Consider the following 19,839-nt stretch of genomic DNA (forward strand, 5'->3'; position numbering starts at 1 on the left):
AACCAGGTAAGCTGAATGATCCAGAGCGGGTAAGCAGAAGTAGGATGATCCGGAGCAGGTAAGCAGAAGCAGGATGACCCAGAGCCGGTAAGCAGAAGCAGGATGATCCAGAGCAGGTAAGCAGAAACAGGATGATCCGGAGCAGGTAAGCAAATGCTGGCTGATCCAGAGCAGTGTTGCTGATACAGCTTACAGTAAGCAACACGAAGCGCTGGAAGAATCTTGGGTGTGGCTTATATAGCCAGCCACACCCAAACACTAGAGAGCTCATGAGTTATCATGCACTTCCTGTTTGGCAACAGGAGGTGTTAACCAGGAAGTTACACTACAAACACTAGGAAGAAATGAAAGGAGGGATTTGTTGTGGGTTCTTTGTGTGCCTATGCCGGGCTGCCAAGCCTCCACTCAGCTTACCCCAACTACCTGCCTGATACCCATGACATTGAACCAGGTGCCCAGAACCTTGCATTGAAAACCTATTTTCAGAGCCTTTTTATTATATCTTTTTATTTGTGTCCATTCATGCAGCTAACCTTTTACATTTTACACTCATCTCACTAAGGTCTTCAGCAGTACACACCCATTCTGTGTTGTTGATCATTTTAGGTCTTGGGTGCAAATAACATCTGGTGACATTAAAAATATTAGTGCAAAATTGCTAATCAAATCTTTTTTTTTTGCTAATTCAAGATAGATTTCATTGGCAAACCCTGCTAATCAATTTTTGAAAACTAATTCTTGCCTTCAAAAAGTAAAAAGGGTGGGAATACAGCATGTCACGTTCAGATAAGTGCAGCCACAGGAGCAGTACGCTGATAGGGGAAAGCGGAGCCAGCATGTTCGGTAATCACGATAACAAACTTTGCTAACTGTCATGAAAATATAATGAAATGAGAAATAGCCCATAGAGTTAACTGTTTGTAGATGTGACAACAAAGCATTTCAAAATCACATGGGTGGCAAACGCCTAAGATGGATCATAGCAGATTTGTAACCTCTAAGTCAGAGGTCTCTGCCAGATGTAACTTACCTTTCTCATCTTCAACCAGCACTCCTACCTAATCATAGCATAACATCTTCTTCATATTGTCTTAACTTTAGTTTGGCCCCTCATATTTGCCATAGATAAACATGTCTTAAAGGGTGAGTATTAATAGATCTTTTGAGTTTTATCATTCAGAAGAGCGAGAGACAGTTCCAAAGTCAAGATGATTTGCACCAAATAGTTAACATTGGAGGAGGCCTTTACAACTCTTATGATCACTGAGATCAGTACAACAATCCTGAGGAAAAACATGACCGATTCCACATGATCAGGCCCAGCCCTGCAATGTTTCCCACAATCGTATTTTGGGACTCTCTTTCAGGCTCTTTGCCTCGAACACCAGTGACTTTCCAGAATTCATGGTTGGGGGAACACTTGGAACAGATGACAAAGTAGCCTCTAGTTGCATGAAGATGCAAAATGCATATCAATTTTTAAAGGGTCAACAAAATACAATTGGAGGTTTCTATAGCTGTTTGTTCCTGTTTTTCTTGCAAGATGGTGTAAAGATGGGGAAGAGAGGAGTCAGAGGACAAATGGCTCGAGCTCGATAATGGGTCAGTACATTCTCTATCTCTGGTTAAAAGCAGAATCACTGTCATTGGCCTTATTTTCTGTTTGTTAACCAGACTGCACTTGCATTCACCATATTCAAAAAAGAAACAGAATCAATGCATCAAACAGAAATCGATGATTTCTCATTTCTATTTTTACAAAATGTGCCGTTAACTGTCAAACCCCATGCAAAATAACAATGAATGGAACAAACAGAAAAGAATGCATATTCCTTTTCTGGTGATCTTATTTAGAATTCACTTTTTTTTTATCAAGTGAGTTTAACTTTTTAATCACTGTCGTACAGAATTGGATTACTCTTGCTAATAAAAGATGCACTATTATGGCCTGAGGAATGGACCCATGTCTTGAAAACTAGTAAAATGGAAATAAGTGTTTACCAAACAAAGAGATTGGGCCTCATAAATCCGGCGGTAGCCGTGCCAGTAAAACCGGCAGACCCGCATGGATTTACCGTCTCCAGACTTGCCGGGACATTACAGCCCCGGTGATCCAGTAAATCCTGAGCTGGCATTCTGTAAATCCCCATTCCCCTGGAGTCCCATAGGACTCATAGGACTCCAGGGGAATGGGGAAGTGGAAACACTGGCACCATGTTGTAATGGTGCCAGTGTTTCTGTGTCCGTCTGTGGCCGTGTGGCGTTACTGTGCCACAACACGGCCACAGAACTCTTAGTCGGTCTGGAAAACGGTGCCAGTACGGTTTTACCAGCACCGTTATATCCGGACCGGCTAACTTGTAATGAGGCCCATTACCTGTGAAATAATGCATTTTGTTTGGGTTTTACCAAGGAATTGAGCATTAGAAGGAACCAAAAGGAGAGTATACACAATATAAAAACCAAAATTGAGGAGTACAATCAGTATGAAAATTTCACATGTTAAACAGATTTTAGTATTGCTCAACAAACTCCCATCATATGAAAGATGTACATCTTTTATATTTAACCTTTGTGAGAAAATATATTTTTAACAAAGTTGGTATGCTTTTGCGGCCTCTCATGTTTAGAGGAAGACTTACAGAGGTGCAGGGTTAGGTAGAAGGGGGGATCATAACTACAAAACTACTATGTAGACTTTCATCACATTTTATTTAAAAACAACAAGTCTAACGAAAGGAGAATAAAGAATTGAAAACAATAAAGTTAACCCATGCTGCTCAGAAAGTATCTGTACTGAATGAGGCATACAGTTCAAACCACTAACTGAATGCATAACAACTTTTAAACATTTTAAACAGCGAACACAAAAGGAAAAAAAAACATTTCATTTCCTGGAAGGGAGGATTTGTGAATACTCATGCAAAAATATTGAGGACATAAAAACATAAAAACAAATAATTAAATTATGTGCAAATATGCCTACAATTTTTATAACAACTTTGTAACAACTTTGTACATTGTACAATTCAAGGAAAAAGATGCAATTCAGATAACACTGGATATGTGACATACTACAATATGGAACTGCAAAAAAGCAGAGGATGCCACATGCTTCTGATGTGGTTTCTAAAAACATGTATATTTTGGACGCTAGTATGTGCTGTTATGAAATACAATTAGAACTGACCCCATATTGCATGAACACTTAGAATTGAAATTGGTGACACTGTGCTCGATCCAACTTTCCTTTCATTTAAGAGCATTGTATATGTTCTTCGAGAACTGTTATGACTGCATACTCGAAACGACTGATTTTATGAACGATATGCAGAGACATTTTATAATCTGTTAGAGAGAAAAATATGCTACCAAAATAGTTGATTTAATAATCCTATTCAGAGAGGATTCATGCTGGTCATAGCTTGAAGAACCTTAGCAGCATGCCTCCAAACCACAGTATGTAGTGGACAGATGTGAATGGTTCTCGTTACGACAAGTAAGAGTTTCAGACGAGAGTGCCATTGTGCAACTGCTATGTATACTGTGATGCAAAAGTAACCCCATTTATGGTGAGTAATCTAGCATAGGTGGTTGGGCAGTGGAATTTTACAAATCCAAAATGATTGCCATATTTTGAGAACATGCTACACCATTTCGGTTAGCCGTTAATTCACAGGATATGGCCATATGGATGTGGTCTTGTGGAGCAGATGTGCACTCATGGGCACTATTTCTTGAGGAAGATCTTGTAGGTCTTGAAGTACAAAAGTAGAAGCAGCTCACCTTGCAACACGGTTTTACCATGTTCAACAGTTTCTTCTTCATTTTGTGGGATACCATGTGGGGCATTTCCATTTGCAGAATGAGCCTTGTGGAAGGGGAAGGATGCTGCCACTATGGAGGAAGTTCTTGTGCTTTGATATTCCTATGATGTAAGCTTGTTTAGTGTTTCGTGAGAGATCATAAGTGTCAGTATGGTGTCTGTCATTGCAAGGCCATGGCCACTTGCGATCCAGACCCTGCCACAGCAGCAAGTAACCTCACTGATAGTCATTATAGACCTGTGGATGGTTTTCATTATCTTGTTGGTGAACCCTTTAACTTAAATGCGTTCAAGATATAAACTGATAAAGGGAAAATATTCAACTCATGGTTTCAAACGTATGGTTACAAAATGAAGACAAAAAATATGCATTTGGCTATGTCCGGAGGTTTTCTGTTATTATTTGAATGCAACATGTCTGTACTCTGTCATCTAAGAGCAAACTCTGCATCTCACCGTACCTCAGATACACATGTATGATTTTGAAAAACACACCCACAGAAAAACTATTTATAGTAGTAAAGACGCTCAATGTTTCTTAGAGTTAATGAATGAAAAGTATAGATATGCCTGTAATCTTTCAGGTGCTCTTTGCATATTTTTAAAGTGTGCCTTCTCCGTGAAACATGGGCAATATTTGCAAGTGTGAAAACACTTGTAAAGTAAGTTATGAATCACAGGTATGTTGGAGGGTCCAAAATATCATATTATGTTGAGGGACAGAATATTAGCCAATTTCACATTGGGAGTTCCAGCACCTGGATGAGCCACAGGACTCCCAAGAGGTGGCAAGGAATGGAGCTGGCAGAGCTTGGAGCACATTGACCTTCTTCATGCAGCACAGACAGCTATCCCACTAAAAAGCAGTAGAAAACCAAGAAGGCCTACAGTGTGCTGTCACAAACCTGTTAGCATGCTCACCTCTCTTTGCAGAGGATGCTCTGCAGTGACACCACTGCAGATGAAAATCAGTGACACGAAATAAAGAAAAAGCCTGAATGATCAAAGAAAAGTCTCCAGGGGATGGGTAAGGAGTGGTCAGAAGGAGACAGCATACCAAAATGTGGCAGGAGACCTAGTAAGATTCCTCAGGAAAGGAAACAAAGTATAGATTATGAGAATTAGAAATAAACTATCGAAATAACCAGAAGCATAGAGCCCACAGCTAGGCACCAAATACAAATGTATGATCACTGGAAACGTTTTCTTCATATCCCCTGGGAGGCGCATGGTAAGCATGGAGAAAAGACATCGGGCCCAATTCACAGAGCGTTTTCCAATGGGGTTTTATCATTATAAAATGCTCCTGTTAATTAGGCCCCTCATGCATCCATGTTGTTCGATCAATTGGATGCCACTGCCTAACACTGATGTTAAAAGATAAAATAGGAGGAATCCTAGTGGGAGGTGGGGTAATTTAAATCCACTTCTCATTTCAATTACAGGGACTGCCTGAGAAGTAGGGTGCATGCCTCTGAACCACCAGGATGAAGTGGAAATAGGACCTCTATCCTAGTAAAGCCATGACAGAAAAACCATCTCTGTCCAGGAGAGCCTATGAACATACGTGGACTGTTTGACCAAATGCATTATATCCAGCATCACCCAACACTGAAAATGCGGGACAGAAAAGTAAAGTGTGATTCTGGGGAAGGATAGCATTGACCAGGTTGCACTATGTTGTCATTGCACCAGTATTCATATGCACCAAGGGGAATTCATCATCCCCCCAAAGAACGCAAGGGAAACGGCTTCCAGGCCCCCTTCACCGCCTACATCAGATTGTGGATATCTGCAGTTTATAATACAGTCATGTGTCTTATGTATTTGAGGGAATTCCTTTAAATTATATATAGAAGGTTTCTTCACATTTTGGGTATTGAAGAGCACAGATATCACAACCCTCCATCTTTTCTACTTCAATGTTTTGATCATTGATGCCGAACAGGAGCAGGCATCCACAAGGCAAGTGGAAACAAGCACAACACTGTCCCCTGTCCATCCGATTAAACAAAGACACTGGCAAAATCTGGTAGAGATGGCAATTTCCCTGGAGATCATGAGCATGACCCTTTATCTTTGCACATTAGTGATGGCCAGATACGACCAAACCTTTCTTTGTCAGTGATTGGTGGGAGTAAGTACCACATGGAAACCAACTTTGACCCCATTACCTCACCCAACAGTCAGGCTTCGAGCAACAATTAACGGGCAGACCCCCGAAAAACAACACAGGAAATATTTTGTTAATGATGGAACTGCTGATCATTTTTAAACTCTTTCCTGTGCATTGAGTATACTCTGCACGGTTTCTCAAATATTTTTGGGGTTGAATAAGTGTAAAAAAAACAAAAAAAGGCCTCATGTGGCAGTACCAAAACTCATCAAGTGCACAATACCTCTCAACAGCACAATGGGTTGACTTTCTTTCCAAGGTCATAAACTGCAGAGCTTTGGACCAAGCCACCACTGCAGGTCTTGTAGGTGGCAGCAGTTCCATCACCCTCTAACATCAACAGAGCAAATTCACAGAAATATGATTATACACTGCTATAACAAAATGAGGAGATAAGTCTTTGTTTTCTACATGAGTTGAAGGAAGCTAGAATATCTAGTAAAATTTTGCAAAGTATGTTAAACTCCAGCTCCACATTAAATGCAGAGTTGTTAAGCATGACACAGACTTGTAGTGGGCCCCGTCACCTAAAGAAAATTTCTTATCAAATGCTCTTGTAGCAATCCAGAAGCAATTCAGAGGAAATATTGTCACAATGCCAAATCATTTCAGGAGTAAGAACAATTTGAAGGAGACCCCTTTTCTGATGAATTCCAGCATGCACCTGCAACTCTATATTTCTTGACAAGTCATGTATCTTCTTTACTATGTAAAGTGCATGCTGCCTGATAGGGCCAGTTCTGTGCTAGATAAATAACCTAAAAAATGAAAGAAAAGGAGGTTATTGTCTTTGTCAGATTGAACCAATGTCTGGCCTAATCCCCGAGATGCTTGAAGGTTGTTCAATATTAAGGTACTTTCCAGGAAATGTGGATGCTGAGGTGGACAGTCTGTTGGGCTCAAAGAATATCAATGGAAAAACCTGCCACACTTCTCCAATACTCCTCAGTCTAGGATATGTGTATGATGAGTTCAACTGAAACAACAGCAGATAATCTACATAAAGCAATCGTCTTAAAACATTGGGACTGGGGTTCAGAGGATGCCGAGGATAGGAGGTAAGGCTCTTCTAAAGAGAAGGTGACTGTTTTAATAGAAAATATAAGGAATACTGACATTTGGTGGGACCATGCCAACATGTTTTACTGAATTGGGTACTCAGCATAAAAAATGTAGGAACCCACTGACAGATTATGGGAATATCTTTTTCCTTTTGGCTAACAACAGAACAATATAGCTCAGTCTGTTTCCTACATCACTGCACTCTTCTGTTGGTAGTCTTTCAACTGCTTGGGTAGATGGTCTTTTCAAACTGGAACTGACCGAGCATTTTGGTGAACACTCTCCTCCCTGGAGAAAAACTCAACCAAAACCTCTTTTCCTTCTTCTGAGAAGATCATAAGCAATGTGCCTATAAAATACTCTTGCTTCTGGTCATATATGGATTTATGAAGGGATTTGTAATAATTATCAAATATGTTCAAGAAATCCAGGTTGTCTGGTCACCAAGACCCACAGATATCGTTGGGCTTCCGATCGCTTGCCCTGTCCTTCTAAAAGATGACTTGATTTATTTTCAGACCAATTTAGTATACATTAAATCGACTGTATAGACAAACACTGACAATTGAGACAGACCACCATACGTTACTACTTGATAATTTCCAACTATGCTAATGTCTGTGGTTGTACTGTTACTCAAGGGACTTCAGAATGTATTCAATGAGCAGCTGTTTGTCCTGACAGCAGGGCCCGATTGTTGCACATTCAGTGACCAAACCTTAATTTTGTGCAATATAATCAATTGGTAAATGAAACAGAGCATCAGATCTGAGTGTACTGTGGCAGCCTAGTTAGGCTCCATATGCACTAAGGCTATGGGGGTCATTACGATCCGGGCGCAAAGGGATACCGGGCACCGGTAATGACACCGGTGCCGGTAATCCCTTTGCGCCCTATTCCGAGGTCCCTTTGCGGGTCCTTCCTTAACGCCTGGTTTTAGCAGGCGTTAAGGATGGGACCCACAAAGGGATACCGAGGTCAATAACGGTACCGCAATTTGAGGTACCGTTATTGCCGCCTTCCCCCTTCCCATTGAGCCCTATGGGGGCTCAAATGGGAATGGGGAATGGCATTTCGAATGGGGACTTACTGGTCCTGCAAAGGGCGGAATGGGGACTCGTAAGTCCCCATACCGCCACGTCGGTGGCGGTACCGGTATTGGTGCTAGTCATGGCGCTAAAAGCGCTAAAAGCGCCATGACTAGCACCAACCTCGGAATGAGGGCCTATTTGTTCCAAAAACATTAGCAAGTGATGCAAAATGGTCCTTTGCAGATAGATCACTTTGTTGCACTGCAAAGTTATATGAAACCCAATGTGGATCAACACCAAATATCATGGAAAATGCTATAAAACGCCAAAGAAAAGAAATGTGCACTGTGTGTTTGAAAGTGCTCCTTTTATATAAACACTCAACCTTTTAGGTCGGAAAGCAAGTACCAGATTAAAAATCCTCCCAACACACAAAGGGCTTCACTACAACCCTGGCGCTAAGTGTTTAACGGCGCCGTAAAAGGCTGCGGCGCCGTTAAACACTTAGCGCCCGATTACGAGGTCCCTTTGCAGGACCCGACCTTAACGGCTGGTCTACACCAGCTGTTAAAGTAGGGACCCGCAAAGGGACCTTGGTGCTAAGTATGGTACCGCAAATTGCGGTACCGTACTTAGCGCCTTCCCCATTCCCATATAGCCCTATGGGGCGAAAATGGGAATGGGGAAGGGCCATGGTTCAATGGGGAATTACCGCCCCGCCAACCTTGGAATGGGGTGGTAATTCCCCATTGAACCATGGCGGACCCGTTAAAACACCGGCACCAACAATGGTGCTAATAGCGCCATGGTTTAGCGCCGGTGTTGTAATGAGGGCCAAAGACATAACAGAGCCAAGACCACAAATTACCATATTTCAACAAATTATTTTGATGAGGAGACGTACTGCAGAGATCGTCCACATGCAAATGGCAGTTAACAGCACCATTCTACAATATGGGTTCACTATAATTCTGTGCTTTTTCCAACAAGTACCTATGTATTCTTGCAACCTGTCTGCATAAATGCCAGAGCAATCTGGATGTGGGTATTACAGCCTGCAGGTGATGTATTTTTGGCCTGTCCCAGACACAATACCCACTTAATGAGCCTCAATGTGCCACAAATACATACTGCCAAGAGCTCACAGAGAAACCTTGTCACAAGAAGACATTGATTTATTTTAATACTGTGATTTTTTTTAACGATTGAATCAGCATGTGAAGGGACAATGTAGCAAGAGGTTCATCTCTTGGATGGGAAGCTTTTCCTGACTGCATTATTGTGTCAAACATTTTCCGAGGAATGTACAGAGGATTTAGCCGTTACATCCTCCTATGGCCTCAAATTAGCAACTCGGCATACAGCACCATGGAAAAAAAGCTTTAATAACTAGATCCGTCTACATCCTGAATATTTTAAAAGATGTACAATCTGGTAGATGTAAGATAGATCCAAATTGATATTTATATACAATGTGGAGATTAAGAAGGAAGTGGGGATGACCAAAAGAGGTTTACCAAGGAGGTAAACAATTATGATGGTAAACGTAATAAATGAATTTGCCCAAATGCTTAACCTAATATCCAACTTCTATTGGTTACCTTGGACCAATGACATCTTTCAAGAAAAATACCAAAGTAATAATATTTTCCCTGTCTCTTTACATAAACATCTATACAATTCAATAAAAAAGGCAGGGAGGCAAAGAGAGAAAGAGGAGTAGGAAAGAGCTACAAAATCCTTATATTTGTTTGGAAAAAAGTGACATCAGAAACATGGGTGTGCTACTTTATTTTATATAGAAGCCTAATATGGTTAGCATAAACACTGGCCTACCTTCCTTAAACTAGGAATTGATAGAGCCCCTAAACTGCATTGCATATCTCTGGAACTAAGTGCCTAGGTAAGCATTATAGAAACCTCTTTGTAGCAGTGGGGTAATGAAAAGTCCTGTGGTCTGGTGCCATGTTATTTTTGAAGGTTTATCTGAATAATATCAACAGGGTATTGCAGGGGCAGCCACATTAAGCACTCCACATGCAGTACTGCACTTCAAAGGCTACTCAGTCAAGATCACCAGAATAAGTAACAGCCTAAAATAATTTAGATGGGCTTTAGAAATTTGACATTCGTCCAATATTTTAATATTAAAACTTTAAAAATGAAGGTATGATGCTGGGACCGATTTAGAAAGCCAATATGTAGAGTTTGGTGGAAAGCCACTAATGAGGACTACTTGGATCCCGAATTGTCAATGACCAGAAACACCTGGTAAATGCAACCAAAAATGATCTTATATAAACTGTTAAGGGGCCTGCATATATTTAACCACAACAGAGTTCCTATTTGAAGGCGGTCCTAGAGGATAATGAAGTCACTGCCATCTTGAAGGTGCAATACTCAAGTGAGACCTGGGGCTACACCAAATGCTCACTCCAGTTGAGAACACAATGTTCATATAGTATGTCTAACCAGGCACTTCCTAAGAGTTCATATTTCATATGGAGGAAACCCTGACAAAGCTCCCATGGTTTTGGCAGAAGCCAAAGGGAACATTTTTAAAAATTGAAAAACCAAGACAAACTACTCTGGTTGGTGTATACTTAAACAGGATGCACTTGTCTAGAAATACCTTAGTAGTTGACTACACCACAAGCCAGATTCAAGAACGATGACTGTAAAGAGGCTTTGGCAAAATATGTGCATTGAACACCTGCTAAGCGTATATGCATTCATATGTACAGTCACCAAAACAAGAGCGAAAGAAAACAACTTGGAATCTAGTATGACATTTCTGTGGAATTATAAATGGCCAAGGTTGCCATCGCAGACTCATGCCACCTGCTAAATTAACTCATTGTCCATCAGGCAGCCCTGTGTGATTTGGTTGGTAGCTGGAGTCTTTTTAGTACATTTGTTTTTTTAAATGGTGTGCAGAGTACCTGTTATTAGGCAGTATAGAGAATGAGACCTGTTACTGAGGTTTCCAGGTGACTCTAGGATAGGCTGGTTGATTACTATTTTTTTGCAGGAGATTGTGATAATACACAGACTAGAATAAGCATGCCTGGAAAAGCTTCTAACCTGATTGACCTTTTAGTTTTAAACATCAATACATTATTTTCTACTGTAAGTTTGATTGCACATATGAATTTAATTACTTTTATGCTTTTACTGAAAGTATAATAATGCTGATGTCCTTGTTTATTAAGGACGTTTGTACAGACTTAAGTTCCCGGTAATGAACTCTTCAACGTGTTGTACAGTCCAGAAGACAAAGTAAATGATCATCAGTAAATGAACATAAGTCAGTGTCCATTGCTGAAAGAAGCCATCTAGACTGAAAGAAGCCATCTAGAGAATGGTCTATCTGTTTTAATGGATTAGGGAACCTGCATTTTCACTCTAGATATGAACAGATTGAGTCTGATGCAGACAATGTGCTGTCTGATGAGGCTCAGTCCCTTGGAGAAAAAAAAATAGAGAGACAACGGAGGGTCATGCCACGTTGAACTATCAGCCAAAGAACTGTCACAATTGGGTAGCAGTAAGGTATTTCCCAAACAATCAGTGATAGTGTGTGCTAGAAATGTCTAGTATGTTGCAGACAGTGGGTCTCTAGATGATACTTGCTTCAAAGTCCTTCTTTGTAAACATGTTTAAAAACTCAGAGCCAGCTGCTATTGCTCTGATTTAACATATGGGAACAACAAAGTAAGTTAGTGATTAAAGACAGTAAACTCCTTTGTCCACAAATGCTTTATGTAGGGCGCACAACTGATGCCCAGCTGTGTAACTTTTTCACCTAAATGGGTGCTTCGCTCAATGATTGCATCCAAGTGAATAGGATGGCAGTGTTGGATAAGTCAGCGAACATCAGTGTCTTGGTTTGTGCTCCTTTAAAACAGGAGAAGCTTTCTTTCATCTCGAGAATATTTGTTCCACATACTCTGTGATTCTGGTATGTGTATCCCAGATCAACTCTCCAGCTGCAGAGGGATCTGGGTGTTCTGTGTACATCTGGACTAAAGTGGTGAAGCTTGCTAACCTTGATTGTATGGTAAAATAAGGAAGCTAACATTATGCATTCACCAGTCTTCACACACACTAGCATGAGAATGGAAACAAAGAACTTAGTACCTTTACACTTCTTGTCTGGTGCTGAAAACATCCACATAGGGAAAATATAACTACACTTCTCTTTTTGCTCTGTTAATATATTTGGTTTGTGATGCATTTATATGGTTGGCAGGTACACTCGATTATGCTCAGAAGCAACAGTGGATTGAATCCATGTAAAGGGTGTAAAAGTAACTGAGGAGCGTGATAGTGAAGGGACATTGAGAGCCAGCAATAAGGGAGCAAGCTGACAAAATGCTGATAACAAACAGTGCACACCAGGATACAGGGCAGACTTTTGTGTGTATGTGTACCTGAATTGTGCTAAGTAAAGCACTCTTCAGGACGTGTTCCCCTTTTTAGGTCCAATATGTATATAAACTTTACATTTTCATATGCTTTGATAAACTTAAGATGATCAGGACAATGTATCTGGTAATCAGTCTTTCCACCTAAGGTTACAATCATGCAGAACCCGCAAGGTACATCATTCTTGAGTCAAGGCACATCACATGCATTCCCTTGTTTAGCCTGGCTGAAAATGTTCTCAAGTTTATTCTTTATGTTACACAAATAAGGTTTCCTTCCTTGTTAATTTCTCCAAGCTGGAATCCTCATAGGAATGATGTCTAGAAGTTGGCTTGTTTGGTTACATCCCACATGTGTTCTCAGATGATGATTGAGATTTCCTTTCCTACTGAAACTTTTATCACATAGGGCACACTGATAAGGCCTCTCGCCAGTGTGAGTCCGTTGGTGTCCAGTAAGATGATGCTTCATACTGAAGCTCTTTTGACACTCTGTACAGTTATATGGTCTTTCTCCTGTATGTGTTCTCTGGTGTCTAGTAAGGTCCTGCTTCGTTTTGAAAAACTTGTCACATTCAACACATGCGTAAGGTCTCAAGTGTTTCCGCTTGCTTGGTTGACTTGCAATAAGATTCGCTTCCCAGAGGTTCTGCTCACAATTTAATGCATCCAGTCTCTCTGTGTTACAGTTTCCCTGGTAGGAATTGGAATAATCTGGGTTCCCAAAACCACTCTCACATGGCATAGCTTTCTCTTCTTCCTGCTCCTGATCCATTACTGGCCACAGCTGACTTTTAGAGTTTGGTCCGCTCTCTGCTTTTCCAGGCACTTCCACCTTGTCTTTTCTGTGCAAAGATGTGCAAGCTGCAGCTTCCTGTGTACTATCATCATGGGTGTCTCCACCCAGGCTCCTTTCTCTGCTTCTATTGCCTGCTGGATACAAAACACTTTGAGGTTACCAAGCATCAGATGTACAAAATATATTTAAATCATGTTTTGTATCTGTCAGACATGCGCTCTGCCACAGTGTCAATTACTGAGGTTTCAGCCTTCCGCTCACCAATCCCACAGAATACTCTAAGTTGTGGTTGTGATGTAGTCGAGTCCTCATAGCTAGGCCACAGCACCTGTGGTTCATTCTATCACTGATACAATCAGTGATAGACATGCACAGTGAGCACACCACATACAGTGATTTAAAGATATAGGGCCCGATTCTCGAAGAGGAGATGCCAGTGAGCATTTCTCTTTTGCTCCTGCTACATTATACCTCACTCAAAAAGGCGAAACCTAAAGCAAATCTCATGATTCCTGGATCATCTCCGTGATGGTCATGTACAAATGCAATTTACAAAAGGTTTGCTAAAGATTATCTCAGCGATGCTCCAGTTGTAGGCATTGTGAAACCAGTGCAAATCTTTGTGAATCAAGCCCACATAGTTTATTTAGCGCTCCAACAAGACCTCCAAATCTCTACTAGCAGGAATCATATCATCAAGATCATCAGCAAGTCAGCATAATCAAATATAATTAAGTGAATCCAATGCCTCAAATCCTTTTCTGTACTGGGAGAGCAGGAGCAGGGGTGATTGCTCTGTTCAGTGCAAGACAGCAACTCAGAGCTTCTTTGCCCAGCAACATTCACAATTCTGCAGCATAGCCTCCCAAAGTGCAGAAAGGGACTTCTATTTGTAACATGAAATATACAGTGTACGCAGTCATCCTTCTAGAATCTTCTCCTAGGCACGGCTTCCAGAAGCTTTGCAAAGCAAGTGCCCACGGCACAACATTCTTATCATGTGTTATGATAGGAGAACAATCACCTTGCAAGTTTGCCCTTTGGTTGATAACTTCACTGTAGATCCACCTGCGTTCATCTACAAGTTAACTCTTCAGTATCACAATTCCCTTTTGTATGCTTCAAATTCAGTTGATACAGATGTCCCACAAATAACATATAGAAAACATCTGGTGCCGTTATACACCAAGAACAATGTTCCGTTGGTGAGGGCCCCAAGGACTTTCTCTTGGACTTGTTTGCAAGCTACATGACCACTATAGAACTCAATAATAATGACACACAAATAAAAATTTGATATTTGGTGCTGCTGCTAGGAAAACCTCCTTGTAAGCTCTTTCTTAATTGTCTTTAATTGAATTCCCTTCTCCTCTTTTGCTAGCAGTAACCCCTTAATCTAACCCAGACACCCTGCTCTTCCCTTTACAATGACCTTGCTTCCTCATTCTCTGCCAACATATGTCCTTACTGTAACCCCACATCAATACCTACTACCACTGCTTTTCATTTTCTAGCATTTCTTTTCATCCAGTTTGATACTATTAACAACGCAGATAAGATTCCCCCCCTCCATCCTACACTTCAGAAAGGACCTTAAGACCCTACACTTTAAGAACATCTTGCTAATCGAGCCACTCAACCCTACTTTGCCCCCTAAACTCCTTTTGGAGCAATTCCCACCACTGGCCCATATATATGGTGTACATCGCAGTTCCTCTGCTACCACCGCAGCCTACTTGTAACTCCCTAGGTGTGTTCACTAAGTACTGTGCTCTGGAGCATCCCAGCTAGTTTTTAATTGAATAAATCCCTTACATACATATTGCCATTCTGGAAATTCATCTGCCAAAGTCTGTTAACATGACAATCTTATTTTTATATCAATGAAGCGCATCCAAATGATAGAATACATTTGTTTTATCATCAAGTGGATTCTAACTAAAGTTTGTCAAGCCTGTGACAAAAGGAAGAAAGTTGCAACTAGGAACAGTGTAAATACAAATATCTTTTTTAAACACAGTAACAGTAAAATTGCTAGTCTCCCTGATGACAAAGGGAGAAATTCTTCCAGTGTTGCCCTTCATCTGATCCCCTACTCCTATGCCTAAATATCTTACTCACCTTTAGTTCTTCTTTCAGTCTCCATCGTGTTCTGATAATTTCTGTTTTCTTTAAGATCATAACTTTGTGAAAATACAGATACTGGATCACCTGAATAAAGTAAACAGCATGCATTGCGAAAAAACAAATAAGCAATTGCTGACTGGAAATCTACTTTCAGCTAATCAGTAAATTGAACTCAGTAAACATTCTTCAAAATCTCAAGGCGTTTAAGTCTTCATAAAATTATTTTTATACTTCGGTTGAAGTTGTAGTTTGCATTACCACATTTTCTCAAGAGAAATCCCAGTCTGCATCAATCCTTTCCAAGGCATGTGTGAGTTATTGATCTGACAAAGGCCCTCATTACGACCCTGGCGGATTTTGTCCGCCATCGGCGGACTTTTCCGCCATGGCGCAAAATCCCTTTACGCCATGGCGGATGGCGGACTTACCGCCCCATTCCGAGGTCGGCGGGGCGGTAAGTCCCCATTGACCCATTTACCCTTCCCCATTCCCATTTCGGCCCCATAGGGCTCAATGGGAGTGGGGAAGGTGTTAATTACGCCACCGTACACCGAGGTCCCATAGCGCCATGGATTTTTACGCCCGCAAAAAGCGGGCGGAAAAGTGACCATGGCGCTCTGGGAACTCGTAGTTGGCGGTAAGGGGTCGGCGCAGCTAACGCTGGCGTAAACCCCTTACCGCCAGGGTCGTAATGAGGGCCAAAGTGTTTTGTCATCTTAAAATAATGTTTAAGTCACTGGGTTAAAAGGTATCCAGCAGCTTAGCATTAGAACACTCTGCTTCTGTGTTTCTGTTAGTGCCTCTGGAGCTCACGGCTAAGCCTACTTTGTGGATAGATGCGTAATGCTCTTCTGTTTCATGTCCACATAAAGGATAAACATTGTTTAGGCACTTGGGTACTGGTGCAAAAGGAGTGACACCAAACACTAATGCTGCCAGTGGATGAAATCTATACAACATTGCACTCACCAGTTGAGCCCTTTGTGGTTGCAGGAAGGTCCCTGCCTACTCAGGAAAGCACAGTAACTACATTCTGAATTCCTGGACCCACTGGTATACAAATTGTACCAGAATGTGCCAAGTGCTAAGTGCCTGGGAAATGCAATCCTATTTTATGTGGCTGCATTTAAAAAAAAAAAACTCCAGTTCAACAAGGTGTTAAAGATGGTTAATCAAGGGAAATTCCTATTGGCACTGCAAGTGTGCTATCAAGTAAAATACATTATCAAAAGTAAAGCTTTTGATTCTTTAGACATGCTTATTGACAACATTCTTGCATTGTGAAGAGAATTCACACTTCCCCTTACCTGGGCAATTGGCTGGTGTTGGCTCTCTCTGCTCAAAAGGTTCATGTCATTTACCAAATTCTTAGCGTATTGGTGAATGTGGAGAAATTCTCCAAGACCTTTCATCCATCTCTCCATCAACTCACCTACCTATGTCTTTGCCTACTCAACCCACCCACCTGTTCGCTTGTCCACCCATACACTCATCCACTAACACACCCCTCTGCCTACAAACTTGTCTACTCACTGGGTCCTATGCCTAAACTCAGGGAGCCATCCAAAATCTAGCCCATTTAGTGGCTCACTCACCCATTCTCTCACCTATCCAATCACAAACACATCGGCACAATACTCCACTCCCTTGCCAACGAACCTGCTCACCCATCAACTCACTTGTTCCTTTGCCCATCCACTCGCTTACTCTCTACTCGATTGCTCGCAATCCTGGTGTTACCCACCTTTACACTCGCTATTGAGCCATACGTTTATTCACTCACAAAGCATCCTTTTATTAAACCACCATCCACTCCTATGGTAGCCATCAATCCACTAACAATATGTATGCATGTATGAGGTTTTCTATAGCATAACTGTAGCTGGGGAGCAACAGGGTTCTCTGCAAAAGAAGAGAGAAATGTAGATGGTAGTAAGGGTAAGAATATGTGTGGGGCTGGAAGAGTTCCACTGGAGTCTATAAATCAGCGACCAGCTAGATGTTCTTTGAAGAGTACTTATTTAATGGTTTCTTAATAGTTTTGAGTACTAAATGGATGGAGCTGTCCTGAATTGTGCTGTAATGTCGTTCAATAGAATAGGAAGCCGAGTAGGAGAAAGCTGGATTCTGCAAAATTGCATTTATTGTTTTTCAGCCTGGCAAAGTCGTGACATTGCGCGTTTCACTGGCTTCTTGAGATGGTGCATTTTTCAGCCAGGATGTGGTTGTCTTGGTCATCACAACCCTCAATGTGATGCATATGATCTTGAAGGAGATGCAGTCCTGAGAATGTAACTATTGCAGTTCTATGAAGATGGGCATGAGATGGCCGATTTACTTTGTGCTTCTGATGAGAAATGGTACAGCATGATGGATTGATTTCAGCAGGGCACTTCTAACATTCAGATGGAAGAGGAGAAGAGCTTAGACTTCTATTCTGGACTCTGGATACCTTTTAACAGTATGTTCAATTGATGGTGGGTTTAATTTTTGTGATCCGAAGATATTTGAACTAACGATATGAGAAATTGATTTATTATGAATATGGCATATGTGTGGCAAGTGCGCGCGTGCGTGTGTGTGTATGTGTATGTGTATGTGTGTGTGTGTCAAGTTCAGGAATGCTCTCTCTAGATACTTGCATTATGTTTTATTTATTTATTGGACATGTGTATGGCACCTATACATAGGTGTTTCAAGGCGCCCCAAGACAAGATGGGGTGGGCATGGGAATCACAAATGTAGAACAACAAAAAAACGGTTATATTGGCCTTGTGACAATCCTACCATGCAAGTGTAAGAAAAAGGTGTTAAGTGCAGGGGAGGGATTAGAGGGAGAAGTGCAGGAGTGGGGAACCCCCAATGATGGGGCAGGTACGTGCTGGGCATGCCAAGGCGGCAAGTGCCAGGGGAAAGGGGTGAAGAGGATGATAAGTGTAGTGGACATTGCGAATCCAGTTGGGATAGTCCAGGAAAGGGAGTGCGAGGGAAAGTGCTACAAGAGGATTCTGGGGGTACTGGTATGGGGTGGTCTGGCCCAGGGGTGGACTGGGAATCAAAAGAAGCCCTGGAAATAATTGTCAAAAGTGGCCCCATATTGCACATTTTCAGCAATCAGTCCACCCCTGGTGATGTGCATGCCATTCTGCCCGCAAATCCCCATTCATCAAATAGGGATTTGCGGGCAGAATGGCACGCAAATCCCTGTTTTACACGCAAATAATTCCATGAATCAGGGTGAAGTCTATCAGTGTTGTTTGGTTATGTGCCCACCCATTGCCTTCCCATGGCCATGCTAATCCCTATGGACATTCCCACCCATTCCTGCCTCTGCCCTCCCAAAACACCACCTTGTGGGAACTCTTTGAGCTCGCTTTCATCAAGCCCTTCCATCAGACTTTACATTAAATTCCATCAGACTGTACATTCAAAGTGCCTGCCAGTGTTTGTTCAAAGCACTCTTCTGAGAGTTAATGCCTTAATTGGAGCTGTAAACATGCCACTGGTGTAGTCAAAATGACTTACCAGGGCTGCCTTCAGGACTCGATTTATAAGCACTCTGCATGTCCTTCACTGAAGTCCTGTTGAAAACAAGCATTGGCAAAGCCACTGAAGTCTTGTTCAAAACAAGCATTGGAAAAACCAGCATCTTTGGTTAGTGCATACGTTTTATGCTTTTTTCAGGCACTGCCATTAGATGCCCAGGTACTCGCACATTTTGCACCTGCTACCAACAACGGGTAGATAATATACCACTAGGGCTGTGCCTCTTGAGTGTCTTCCCATACCTACACAAAAGCCAAAACTGTTGGCATTGGCAATGATGTTTAAATGACTTTGGTGTCCACCAGTTCCAGGAAAGGGATAGATGTATGTTAGAATTCTAGAAAATTAAAATGGACACATTAATTTTTCACCTGAAAATGTCCATGAACCATCATGGCATGAGTGGTTGTTTTCTTATTTTCTCAGAGATGGTGATAGCACGTGTGCAGTTATGATTAACCAGAGAATTGTTTGAGATATATAACTTTGCTGCCTGCGGTGAAAAGTACATGAACTCTCCACACAAAATCATGCACACTGATCGCGTTTGTGTTTTGCTCGCGCTCACTTGTGTGTGTGTGTGTTTTGTATTTGTGTGTAGAGATTTGTGCACACATGAATAGGGATTCCAGTCTTCAAAATCGGTAAATTAAGGGCATAAACACATTACCTTTGAAGTATATCAGTGTTTTTAAAAAAATAACTGTAAAGCATTATGCCACTTCATTGTTCGCCCTTTGCTGCTGCACTGGGACCATTTCTGCTCACATCACTTCCACTTCTGACTGCAGGATTACCCAGTGACCCCCAGTTCTACAGATAGACTCCCTTAAAAGGGCGTGACT

The 19,839-nt window shown here is 41.5% G+C and overlaps 1 protein-coding gene across 3 annotated transcripts in view; it reads right to left on the reverse strand.

Moving 5' to 3' along the window:
* Positions 1 to 2,693: 2,693 nt before the first annotated feature.
* LOC138582118 (zinc finger protein 282-like) overlaps positions 2,694 to 19,839 on the reverse strand; it is a 140,897-nt gene continuing 123,751 nt past the window's right edge. Inside the window, exons 6-7 of one of the 3 annotated variants that reach the window (XM_069653106.1) lie at positions 15,443 to 15,532; positions 2,694 to 13,452 (exon numbers count right to left, since the gene is read on the reverse strand). In XM_069653106.1, the coding sequence (XP_069509207.1) occupies positions 12,806 to 13,452; positions 15,443 to 15,532 (737 nt within the window). In that variant the 3' untranslated portion in view covers positions 2,694 to 12,805. Of the gene's footprint in view, positions 13,456 to 15,442; positions 15,533 to 19,839 lie in introns of all 3 variants that reach the window. The other 2 variants (XM_069653105.1, XM_069653107.1) reach the window with 2 other exon arrangements.

This window comes from Ambystoma mexicanum, chromosome 3q (genome assembly GCF_040938575.1).
Source record: "Ambystoma mexicanum isolate Mex_15411 chromosome 3q, UKY_AmexF1_1, whole genome shotgun sequence".
Classification (NCBI taxonomy): Eukaryota; Metazoa; Chordata; class Amphibia; order Caudata; family Ambystomatidae; genus Ambystoma; species Ambystoma mexicanum.